The following is a 13,724-nucleotide window of genomic DNA, read 5'->3' as shown; positions in this document are numbered from 1 at the left end:
TTTTACTTTAGCATTCTTGAAAAACCGCATGCAATAAGCCAAGACTCTCTGAAGTTTGTTCAAAGTAGAGAATTTTTCGATCATACTATTATCTTGAGTTGTCACTAAGTAACTTGATTTTAATTTCTTCTGTTCAGGAATCTCTCTGAGTGGGGCAGGCTCCGTCTTAGGCCAATCAAGTGAAGAACACTGTAACCACTGAGGACCGTTCCACCACAAATTATTATGTATTAACTTGTCAGGACTTGTTCCCCTTGATATAATATCTGCAGGATTTTCACTTGAAGCGACGTGTCTCCATTCCCCTCCCACTTCTTGTACCTCAGCAACTCGATTGCCAACAAATGTTTTCCATCTATTTGGACTTGCTCTTAACCATGCTAAGACCACCATAGAATCTGTCCACATATATACCTGGGATATTCGTTGTTTTAATGCCTTAGTTACCTTCTTGACAAGTTTTGATGACAACACTGCTGCACATAACTCTAAGCGAGGCAGGGAGATCTTCTTTATGGGCGCCACTTTGGACTTAGCACATAATAACTTCGAAGTAACTTGACCATCCTTGCTGACGGATCTTAAATACACACATGTCCCATAAGCCTTTTCTGAAGCGTCTGAGAAAGCGTGAACTTGAATGTCTATCAAGGTACCCGACTGAAGAACCATTCTGTCTACACTGATATCTGATAATGAAGGAATGAATTCAAGTACTGTCTTGCATCTTTGCTGTAGTTCTTTAGGAAGTGTTTCATCCCACTCCAATCCTGCTTGCCACAGATCTTGAAGAATTATCTTACATACGATTGTTATTGGACTAACAATTCCTAACGGATCAAAGATTGAAGCAATAATACCCAACATCTTGCGTTTTGTTAAATTATTATTCGACCTTTGATTTAGAGTGAATCCATTCATCACTTGAAGTTGATCAGTTGCTGGATGCCAAAGTAATCCTAATGTTTTGATTTGACCCTTATCGTCTAAGCGTAATGGAAGTTGTGTTTCTCTCAATTCTTCAGAGATGGATTCCAATAACTCAGTACTGTTGGAACACCACTTTCTTAGCAAAAAGCCACCCTTTTGTAGCAATTGTATTAATTCGTCCTTTATCTTTAAAGCTTCCTCCAAACTTTCAGCCCCTGAAATACAATCGTCAATATAGAAGTCATTCTTGAGAATTTGTGCTGCCTTCGGATATTCACAAGCTTCTTCTGCACTTAATTGCTGGAGACAGCGAGTAGCAAGGAAAGGCGCTGAGGCTGTTCCGTATGTGACAGTTTTTAATTCATATACCTTAATGGGTTCTTCTTCTGATCTTCTCCACAAGATCTTCTGGAATTTACAGTCACGCTCATCAATCAAAATCTGTCGATGCATCTTCTCTATATCTGCAGTAAAAGCTATAGGGTAGGTGCGAAATCTTAATATAATTGACTGCAAATCGTCTTGCACAGTTGGACCAACTTTGAGAACATCGTTCAGTGAAATGCCACTAGTTGAGCATGCGGATGCATCAAATACTACTCTAGTCTTCGTAGTAGTACTAGCTTCCTTAATAACTGGATGATGAGGCAAGTAATATCCTTGAGTAATATTAGAGTTGCCTTCTACTTCCTTCATATGTTCCAAAGCTTCATACTCTTCAAGGAATGCCACATAATCTGTGCGTAACTTTGGGCATCTATTTAACTTTTTTTCTAGTTGTTGTAAACGCTGAACAGCTGTCTTATAAGAATCACCTAACTGGATCACTTCTTGTTTGAAAGGCAGTCTCACTATAAAGCGTCCTGTTGAATGTCTTCTAGTGTTTGCGATAAAATGTTCTTCGCATTCCCTTTCTTCTTTGGATAGAGGAGTTTCTTGGATATCTTCTATTTTCCAAAACTTCTGCAGCTGATGGCTTAAATCATCGTTGTTGTGCAAAAAGAATGTTCGATGTTCTGGCGTGAAGTTGTTGTGCTTTGGCATCTGATATTGTCCTGAAACTATCCATCCTAACTCTGTATTTTGGAGAACTGGAAATGCTCCTGGACGCACCTGTTGTCCTGCTTTGAGTAGACTAAAGAAAATTCCAGCACCTAACAACAAATCAATCTTACCAGACTTGTTGAAATTAGGATCCGCTAACTGTAAATTCGGTGGAAAGTTCCATTCTTTAATGTCAATATCAGCATCAGGTAAATTTCCCGCTATTTTTGGCAATACAAAACACTCAACATCTACACTAAAATCACTTACAGCAGAGAATACTTGTAACTTACTTCCGTATTTAACGTTGCAACTTACATTATTAATACCTTGTACAGGAACATTCATAGGATATTTCTTTAATTTTAACCTTTGAATGAGAGATTCTGTTGCAAAATGAGATTGGGAACAACTATCAAGCAAAGCCCTAACCATATGTAATTTACCATTGCAATCTTTAACTTGAACAACTGCAGTTGAAAGTAAAACACGCACATTACTTTTAGGCTTCACAGAGCAATAAGTACTAGTATTAACAACTTCCTGTCCTTGAGACATTGACTTTTCACCTACAGGTTCCGTAACAGAATCATTTTCAACACTTACAGCATGATTAGGCTTTGATTTCTTAAAATCACTATGCAATAACGTGTGATGCTTGAGATTACATATTTTGCATGCATTTAGCGAACAATCTTTCGCTACATGGTTGACAACTTTCAAGCAATTAAAACAAAGCTTGTTCTGTTTCGCAAAACTTAATCTTTTGGATACACTTAATTTCTGAAACTCATTACACTTTTGCAACGCATGACTTTGTTGACAGAACGAACACAAAACATTAGTACTTACATAAGATTGACTAGCATTTTTTACATCCTTAACAACATTAAATTTACTGACATGCGACTTTGATTGTGTAGACTTTACCAATTCTAAGGCCTGGCATTTATTTTCTAAAAAGACATGAAGTTCTTCTAAACTAGCAAACTGTTCCCTATTTGTTTGATTTTCAAAGTCTTTACGTGTTTGTTCATCTAGCTTTTCCAAAACTAGGTGCGATAACAATATATCCTCCAAAGGAGTATCTAACTGTAATGCCTTAAGTGCATTTACGTTACTTATAGTTTGATTTAATAATGTCCTTAAGTCCGCCACTGAATCTTTACTGACAGTTGGTAATGAAAACAATGCCTTTACATGAGCAGTTGCTATTAGCTTTGGATTATTATACCTTTTGCATATCATTTCCCAAGCAAGTTTGAAATTTTCACCTGTCACGGGTATATTCTCAACTAATTTGCTTGCTTCACCTGATAATGAGGACAACAAATAATGAAATCTTTGAATATCATCTAAACTCTGATTGTTTACAACCAAACTACTGAAAGTATCATGAAAATGTCTGAAATCTGTAACTTGACCTTTAAATGTTGGTAGCTTTATGACTGGTAATTTTAGACACCCTGTATTCGCGGTTGAATTATCTGACGAACTTCTATTGCTACTACTAGCCTTCTCAGCTGTTTCAACAATTGACGTCATTTTTGCAAGAGTATCGTAGTAAGTAGCTTCAAACAACTCCCTATCCTGTGTATATTCATCGTTTTCGTCCTTTAATTCAAGCTGTTTTTGCACTTCATCATATTCTTTGAATATATTGGGTAAACGTGCACACCTAACTTTAATTTGCATTACATCGCCGTCTGCTCCAAATTGTTCAACAAATGTTTTCATTCTTGTAAGGGAAGCTTTAGCTAGGCCTCTTGCCTTTATAAGAGAATTTGTATTTGAATCCATTGCTTGTGATATATCTACCTGAAGTCCTTATAACAACAGACCTTTACACAAGTAAAAGAAACAAAAAAATATACTTAGCTACGTGACTGCTACATTGCGCCTTTGTTTTTCTTCAGATTGCAATGCACAGCTGAATGCGTAGGCGCGTACGTGATAAGTCCACTAGGTCAATTTTGCTTCTGATTCGTAACACTCACTGTCTTTACACACACATAGTCAATATGAATGTTTGAATGATTCACTTATTCTTTTTCTTGGCACAACACTTCCTCCATTCGGCACTGGAGGACCAAAAAAAACTGTTTATGCTTACGTTCTTAAATGTTCGCCATTTACTTAACTGGTAATGGACTGTCTTCTAACAATGGAAACTTCCAATACTTGTTTTTAGTTTTTATTATATCTTACTAATTGCTGGTTTTTAACTAACACTTAAAATAAACCACAAAGTACATATAATAACTGCACTGTGTTCATTGCACTTAAATAACAAACTTAACTTTAAAATTATGGAAGAAATGTTCGTGCCTCGTGCCTTATGCACCGTCTCTCTTCAACACTTTCCATCTTGAATAACAAATGAAATCTAAATTTCGTAAAAACAGTGTTTCCAGTTCTTAAAAATATTACTACATAATATAAGACTTAACAATCCGCAAAATGCCTAACCCGCAAATGTTGCTTCATATATAGGGGAAAGAAATAATCGAATGGAGCCTGATCGGGTGAATATGGTGATGGTCATTTTCATTTCTGTTGTTCGTTGTGCCGTTGCATTTTCCACTAGCAGCAGCATATCTTTCAAGAACAACCCTGTCCCTTTGCGTTGATAGCATCCCGTAACTTTTGCAACAGCTGACTGTAATATTCTCCTGTGATTGTAGCCTTATTTTGTAAGTAATCAATCAGTATGTTTCCGTATTTTACTCATTTCTTTGGTTTCAAATTGAAAAATACACTCAGTCACACGTCTATCTTCAAGTATTAGCTTCTTAACTCTTGCCACTACTCTTGGGACTATTATTGTTGACGGAAGACTTTGTCTTAGGTCATCTTGTAGACTTACGCGATTACATTTGAAGTCTCCCTTGTAGCATTTCATGGTACCATATAATGAGTATTCCTCATCATACATAATTGTCGTCCTGTCATCTCTTCTTGTATCGTTTGAGCTGTTTTTATAATGGAGGAACCTAATCAGAGCTCGGTATTCGATTTTCCCCAACATGCCACCGCCGCTTTGCTTTCTGGATGTCACATTAATTTAACAGAACATGTAAAGACACAAATTTGCATATATTTCAGTGAGATGCCAACTAGTCATTCAGCAATTTTTTACGTTCCAGCACGTCTCTATCATTGTGAGAGTAAGAACTTTCTGGTCTTCTATAGTATTTACACTAATAAACACTATTCACTGTACCTTTAGAAGCTTCAAAAAGTTATAGTGTTTATGTCTAAATTTGTTGACGTTTCAAGTTATTTGCAATGTAATTACTTCCCGTCCCCACTAAAACCTCTTTTCTTGCCCATGTCGTCAGAATGCTGACAGCAGGCAGCGAAAGTTTCATGTTCAATATGATTGTTTGAACTAATTCGTAACAGGGTACAAAAGAGCAAGGTAAGGACCTAAGTTTTTATAAGAGGCTCTTCAAGCGGTTTGCATTGACAATACTCTGGAATAGTTTTCAAATAATAGTGGAATATATTATCCCCATTTATTTATTTATTTATTTATTTATTTATTTATTATTATTATTATTATTATTATTATTATTATTATTATTATTATTATTATTATTATTATTATTATTATTATTATTATTATTATTATTATTATTATTATTATTATTATTTACAATGGCTTTTCAACTAAAATTCCATTTCTAGTCAGAGCTCTTTCGTGGCTAAGCGGTTAGCGTACGCGCCTTTGGCGTGGGAGGCCCGGGTTCGATTCCCGGTGGGAGCTCATGTGGTTTGGATTCCACGTTAATCAGTAGGTCCACGTCTCATATAGCCTCGCTGCTGAAAAGGGACGTTAAACTCAAAATCAGCTCAACTCAACTCAACTCTATTTCTAGTCGCATATTTTTCATGCGAGCCACTTGTCTCACTCATTTCAGATGTTTTGGTCTAATTATTTTCAATGTATTCGGTGACAATATATATTTTGAAAATTTGTGTTATGTAACTTCCATTCACCCTCAGCTCTTTCCTTCCCTTTATTGCACCAAGTATTTTCCTTAAAATGTTTCGAAACTCTATTTGTGTTCATTTTTTGTAGCTGATATCGAACTTTCACACGTATATGGTTCAGTCGGTAAAATTACAGTTTATTCGGCACTTACTGTTAGGAATATAGTATCATCATTAAGAGAAGACAAACAGCAATTGATATATATTAGTGAGAGGAGAAAACAACTGGATGTTTTACACACCAAATCCTCTGTACGTGCGAATTCAATAATAAGCAAAGAGTGAAAAAATGAATGACTGGACCAGGAGTCGAACCCGGAAGCCAAGTCGTGGTCCAGTCATCCATCTGTTCACTCGTTGTTTATTATTGAATTTGCACCTACAGAAGATTTGGTGTGTAAAAAATCCAGTCGTTTCGTCCTTTCATTAATATGTATAGTGATAGTACAACAGTCACAGGTATTCTGAATATGGGTACTAGATTGTGCAAACACAACAGCTAGGCTGTGATACAAGCCACGTGGACTAAGTAAAGAGCACCGACTCCAACAATGAGAGAGTGTGTGGATGTTCTGTGAAGCGGACTGGGTAGCGTAATGGTTAACGCATCGGGACGGTATGTCGGAGACCCCGGGTTCGAGTCCCGGTCCAGTAATCCACTTTTTCTCTCTTTGTTTATCAGCAATTGATATATTTTGTACTTATACAGGGTGTTCATTTATTATGTAGCCAAAATCTACCGGTGAAATCCTCACACCTTAATAATAATAATAATAATAATAAAAAGAGTCCTTATGAAGATAGGGCGAAATACGCGTTGTTTCAAAGTTACTTTTTAGAGTCATAGGTAGAATCAAAGTTTCAAAGTCATAGGTATTTAGATAGATATGGTACTAGTTCCTCTAATATTTCTTTAACCGCCGTTGATATCTCTCATAGTTTTCGAGCTAGGCAGCCTCAAAGTTACAACTTCCTCGATTTTGGTATCTCGTAACTTTGAAACAACTCGTTTTTCGCCCTATCTTCATATGGACTTTTTTTTTTTTTTTTTTTTTTTTAGGTGTTTGGATTTCACCAGTGGATTTTGGCTACATAATAAATTAACACCCTGTATAATACATAAATAAATAATCCGTACGAGCAAAATAAAACTCAGTAATGATATACATACTTTTTTTTAGCGCCCCATCAAAATTCGTTTTGGACGATTTTCTCGAAAACTACCACGAGAATGTACCCTCGAGCATCTTATTTTGTTCACTCCTTATCGCCTTTCTATTCATGTATGTTCCATCTTCGGACCTTCTTTTTAGTTAAACAAAAATTAATATCTAATAGTTAACCATAGTAATACCTCATTAAACATATGGTATACTGTCGTTTGATGAGAGTATAGTGTTACAGTGACGAGCTTGGTGACAGTAGTTTCAATATCAGTTTCATTTTTATAGGTGCTGTTGTTATAATACAGAGTCAGGTTTTATGTTTAAAAGTTAAAAGGATTTACAGCTCACAGATGACGAGAAGAACCCTAAGACAGGGGATAGCGGGGAAAGGTCAACGATACGGTCAAGTCCATTTTCGGTTTTTGAGGTGTGGTCTATACTTAAATGTCGTCTGCCACTCCGGGTAAAGTTATATGTGTGCTATTCCGTGGTGTCATTTGAAAGCCCCGTGCGAAAAGTGGGCGAGCCCATACCTACGTCACACTAGTTCTGCTAGGGTTCTTCTCGTCATCTGTGAGCTGTACATTCACTCATACAAAATGTTCACCTTAGTAAGATCTATCAATAGTAGATGTCTTATCTTTGGACTTGTTCTTTGTGATTTTTAATATGCTGTTTTTCAGGAACATCCACCAGAGTGCCTTTTGGAGTTCTATCCTCTAGCTGTTTATTGTAATGGCATTCTCACTGCTTTTAACGAGCTAAGATTTTGTGCTCCAATTGCCGTGGCGGACGATATTACTTCACAATTGCAAGTTTCTCTGTGCATGGCATCCAAGTGCATACTTAACTTCTACAGACAAGAACAGCAAGCATTTACAGATGTAGAGAAGGAGAAATTCAGCAGGTTCTGTGACTACTTTGCCAAAGAATTAATTACGTATCTCCAAACGTGTCTTCACACAATATTCCCTCCAGCAATGATAGCTTTGCATTTGGGTGTTAGTGTGCAAGAAATACATAAGGAGGTAAAGAACTCATTTTTATTCAATATTGAATATACATTGTACAAAAGGCATTCAATAAGTTTTGCACAAATGATTATAATATTGTTATTAGTTTCAATATGACAATGAAATTTTAGGTGAACAAACTTTGATCCTTTGGCTACAAGACCATGTCACTCAATGTAGCCTACATCTAGTGTGACGCTTCTTCTCCAACGTTTTTTCCATGCCTTGAATACACGTTGGTAAAATTCAGGTGGCTGTCTTTTACGCCATTGTTTCACACAAGAAATGAGGGCCTTGTCACTGTCGAATGTTCTTCCTCGCAGGGCTGTGTTTTACTTTTTGAATCTGAATGAAATAACCACGTTTCATTCTGTGTGATAATGCCACCAAAACAGTGTGCAATCACTGCTGAAAGTCTCAAGGAGGTCGAGACAAACATCCTTCGTGTTTGTCTTCCTTTCCCTTGTCAATAACCGTGGCACCTATCTTGCACAAATTTTTCTAGAGAAGCTGTCTTGTGGTTATACATCTGTCCTTTTGGATGATTTCGTGGATGGCTTCTTTATTCACACCCCTCACTGTACTTAATTGTCTACCACATCTTGGTTTATCCAAAAGACTGAAATCACCATATTCAAACCGCTGCAACCAACGTTGGATATTGGCACGATCCAATGTGTGATCGCCATAAACAGAAGCAGCTACATATGAATTAATGTGGTGGCCCCGCGTAGCGCAGTCGCTAACGCTCTCGCCTTTGGTGCGAGCGGTCTCGGGTTCGATTCCTGGTGGGGGCACTCGTTCGAAAAAGTGTAGGCCTGCTTTCCTGAGTGAAGTTTTCCTCGTTCACACCAGGCAAATGCAGGGGTGGTACCTCACTTATAGGTTCCAGGCCAGTTCCTTCCCCTTCCCCGGATAGTGTGCTCGCTGAGGGACGTCATCCCTCATATGTGACAGGCTAACATGGCTATAGATGCCGAAAGCCGAGAAATCTAAATCCTAAATCCTAAATGAATTGATGTGGATGATTCATCGTCAGTTTTGAACAGGAATTCCATTACCGACCGTTGTCGGGTACTGATATTTATTTCCGTGTTTATTGTGATTTACTTGGGAACAACAGGAAACAACAACTATCATCATTAAAAGATCAAGATATGTTCACCTAAAATTTCATCATGTGCAAAATTTCGTTTGTATAAAATGTTATATAATAAACCTCTCAATAACGAACACCGACGGGACATGATTATTTGTATGTAAATGAGATGTGTCCGTTACAGAGAGGCCGCGCAACTTTAGATTATTCTCAGCGTACATAGTGATTGTATATATTAGTCATAAGTATCAGTGTGCACTAATATTGAAATCCTGTACTCAATATCCACATTACTGTAGGAATGAAGTGGGAATCCTCTCTGATACATATCTAACAAGGGAACCTTCCGAAAATGATAGTTGCAGTGAAAGATGTGACCTATGCCAATTGAAAGAGCTGTAACAGAGATGAGCAATCCCAAAAAATTAGCTGCCCATAGCAATAGGCTCAAGAAATATAAGGGGTGTAAGTGCGGGAAACAGCAAGGTTGGACAAGGGGGGAGGAGTGCAAATTCCGCAAAAAAGGGGAGCACGGCAAAATACAATGCTGACAAGTGATGTATAGAAAGAGACTTGCCACAATAGTGAACAAATGAAGGACACCAGTGGGGTTAACAGTGTTGCCAACTGCAATGAAAAGTACATGTTTTGCAAAGAGTGAGTGAGTGCATATGAAGTGAGTGCAATATTCAGTATCAACCTGTCATATAGAACATAAGATATGACGTCTATAATCAGTGGTGCAATCTAACAAAAGAAAATAGAAAGAACAGAAGTACGCAAAATATACAGGGTGTCAAACGAAACTTTGTGAGCTGAAAGATTCGCGAAACGAACAAAAATGTGACGGATCAAGTTGTGCAGGAATGTACCAATGTCAGGGAGCGATAAAAGTATGTGAAAAGCAAGTGCCCCCAGGATGTCCATTATAGGGCCCCAGGAGCCAACTTCGAACTTTCAAATGGCAACAGGGACCAAGTGGTACCTCTTTCGATAGATGGTAGAATGTGCAACAACATCTATAGGAAACATTTGCTATCTACGAGCATGTACCATCTGGAGTGAATTTCAAAGTTGAGCTGATCCCTCCTGGTTGCACGGGTCTGATACAACCACTTGATGTTTATTTTTTTAGACTATACAAGAACTTTGTGCACTACGTTACAGAGCTTGTTATCAGATAGTCACTTTAACATTTGGTCCCGCGAGAATTTTCTGAAACTTCAAGCCTTAACCCATTACCAGCTTATGGCATGTTTATTCAAGGCTTTGATTATGTTTGCTTTTTACAGGTGTGAATATGTGATAGAAAAACCACCAAAGGTTCCGACACCTCTAGAATACTGTTTCGAGACATTCACAGCGATCATTGTACCATGTGTTACGGATGGCAGTATTCCGCTGTGCTCACTGTAAATTTATTTTCTGTTTGGACCATTGTTTCATCGAACAATTGCACGTACAATGTTGACGAGCATGCACAAATGATGCGAAGGTTAATGCTTGTTGCCGGAATTTGTGTGTGTGTGTGTGTGTGTGAAGCGAGTGGCCTAACTATATTAGACTTGTCTGGATTTTCATGGTTAGTGTTGCCAATTTTGTAACTCGATTTTCTTTTTGACTCTAGGTACGTCGGTTTCCTGCATAGTTGGTGCTTTCTTGTTTTGTTCATTCTAATATGTCTAATATGCACAGCTCGTGATCAAATGTGGCGCATTATGGCCAACTCCGTCTTTTCCGTTTTTTTTTTCGTACTTCTGTTCTTTCTATTTTCGTTTGTTAGATTGTACCACTGATTACACACGTCATATCTTATGTTCTATATGACAGGTTGGCACTGAATATCGCACTCACTTCATATAGTGCTCTTTGCAAAACATGTACTTTTCATTGCAGGTGGCAACACTGTTAACCCCACTGGTGTCCTTCATTTGTTCCCCATTGTGATAAATCTCTTTCTATACATCACTTGTCAGCATTTTATTTTGCCGTACCTCCTTTTTTTGTGCGGAATTTGCACTTTCCCTCCCTTGTCCAATCTTGCTGTTTCCCGAACTTCCACCCCTTATATTTCATGAACCTATTGCTATGGGCAGCTAATTTTTTGGGAATGCTCATCTCTGTTACAGCTGTTTCAATTGGCATAGGTCACATCTTTCACTGCAACTATCATTTTCGGAAGGTTCCCTTGTAAGATATTAGTGGGGGATATGTTTATATGGCTATATACAGCAAAATATATGCTTGTGTGATAATTTTCTTCTCAAGTACAAGTTATACAAGTATATCTCTTTTTTTAAGAATCCCTTAATTCGGTTACTAACTGTATTAAAAGTGAAAGTAACCTAATATTGAAAGTGTAAGCAGAATTAATCAAATAATGATTTACAAACTTTAAGAGAAGGGGAAAAAAATTAAATGAAATCTTTGAGTTTTACGTCCCACGATTATGCCGGTTAGGCTAAAGGAGACGGTGATGATGAGTAATGAATGAAATGGTGGAATGAAGAAAGTGGGAGGAAACGGGAGAACCCCGAGAAAACCCACGCACATGGTGTTAAGGGAAGGGGCATTCTGCAATAGTTATCTGCCATGTAATCTTGCGGACACTAGTTTCAGATCGAAATTTGCGTGTAACTACTGGTTACAATTGAAGATTTATTTTCAAATTGTGGAAAATATTTTGTTACGAAATACGTTTGAGCTGAATATAATTTTTGTTCACATATAAGGTTATCGGACAAAAGAAACTCCCGTATCTGTATCTCAGAGTATCTGTAAGAGGGAGAGTTCTCTCCCACAATACATACATTTGGCGGCGTAGTTACGGCTGACAGAACGGCGACCGCCAGTGCAACCGGAACCACCATGGTTCTTCGAACACTAAACATAGGAGAGCACAAACATTTAAACAGTCGATTGCTGAATATTGATCAATCATCTGCATTACTTTCGCACGATTACTCAAAATATATGATTATCGCTAAGAAACATCTTCCATGGTATCGGGAGAGACTGCAATGAAAAGGCGAACCGAAGATGGCAGTACTCGTAATCAACGATGAGAATAGTTTCTACCTTAGACATAGAGATAGTTCTGTGCGCATATGTAAATCTGTAGGTATAAGCAGAAGTAATCAAATAACCCAGCGTGTTCTCATTCGTCATGTAGGACTCATATTTGACTCTGTAGTATTTTGTAAGAAAAGGGAGGAATAAGCTCACCTCGGTTTTCAATCAGAGGTAGTCATGCTACGTTGTGCATTCATGATGTTGATCCTATCCTCCGACCTTACCTGGACACTTTCTGGGACTTCATCTTCCAGTAGCATCTCACACGTCCCCATATCGCTCGGTGAACTCTGTGTACTCTGTTCGGTATACGCCTTCTACTTTAGCCTTCTAGGTCTCCGGACCTTAACCTCATTGAGCATATGTGAGGTATGGTGGGACGGACTCTGACCACCAGCTGACTTCGACAATTATCTTCCACACAGATATAGCCTAAGCATTTGTCCGGCTACGTGTCCGAATAGTTGTGTGGCTACTTGGGATACTTACATATTATATTAAGATAAATAGGCCTACTGCATGTTCAGGATGTGCCATGAACAATGTGTTGGGAAAATACTACTCACCATGACCTTCTTCTAGTGTATTAACTTTAGGCCAGACCCATGAATTCCTATAGTGTGTTAAAAACATGTGTGGCACTGTAGTTTTATAGTCCTTGTATATTTTAATCGATTTTTTACAGAATGAAGTATTTCTCTATAAGAAATCTATGACAACTCTCTAGTCATTTAATTAAAAGTTCCGACTATTTATTTTTTCCATTCTTTATAAAAATGTAATAGGTGTATCGTCTACCTTTACATTCTTCATTTCGATGTGTTCTTGAACTTATCCTTTAGTATCGCAATTTCTTGCTATTCTCGTTTACTTTGTTTACTTTTCTAATGCCCAAAATAAACAATATTTTCTTCTTCCCATACATTTCAAAGCATCCTTTTTGTCTGCCTCAAGGTGCATTTCAATCATTAAATATCCTCTTCTACCCTTAGTTTTCATATTGGCGTACTAGTTTCCCTATGCTGCCTTTCTGTTTCCATTAAATTTACTTCGATATACATTATTCAAATTCTCTATCATTTAAAATTCCTCCTGTCACTTTTATGTTTATTGTATATTTCTGTATCATTCTCGCCTTCCCTTCTAATTTACAATTCAACTTTCTATACATTATTGTACCTTCTTCACTAACACTTTGTTTCCATACTTGTCTTTCCCTAGATTTCCAGTCTCTTCTATAACCCGTGCTTCTTGTGCTTCCTGATACTATACCTTCACTCGCAAAGTGTAGTAACATCCACTAGTTATGGCCTATGTCTATTTCCTCTCTACTCTTTTACTTTTTACATTATTTTTCCTTTCTTCGAAATTTCAAACTAATCTGTTTTAACTCCTTTCATATCT

General features: G+C 37.5%; 1 protein-coding gene across 1 annotated transcript in view; it reads left to right on the top strand.

Annotated features, from left to right (window-relative positions):
- Cog8 (conserved oligomeric Golgi complex subunit 8) overlaps positions 1-13,724 on the top strand; it is a 39,715-nt gene that overhangs the window by 23,108 nt on the left and 2,883 nt on the right. Inside the window, exon 8 of the mRNA XM_081758743.1 lies at positions 7,820-8,164. Within this exon, the coding sequence (XP_081614869.1) occupies positions 7,820-8,164 (345 nt within the window). The remainder of the gene's footprint in view (positions 1-7,819; positions 8,165-13,724) is intronic.

This window comes from Thermobia domestica, chromosome 5, assembly GCF_964235325.1.
Source record: "Thermobia domestica chromosome 5, izTheDome1.hap1.1, whole genome shotgun sequence".
NCBI classification, from domain to species: Eukaryota; Metazoa; Arthropoda; class Insecta; order Zygentoma; family Lepismatidae; genus Thermobia; species Thermobia domestica.
This window is presented reverse-complemented; position numbering and strand designations above follow the sequence as displayed.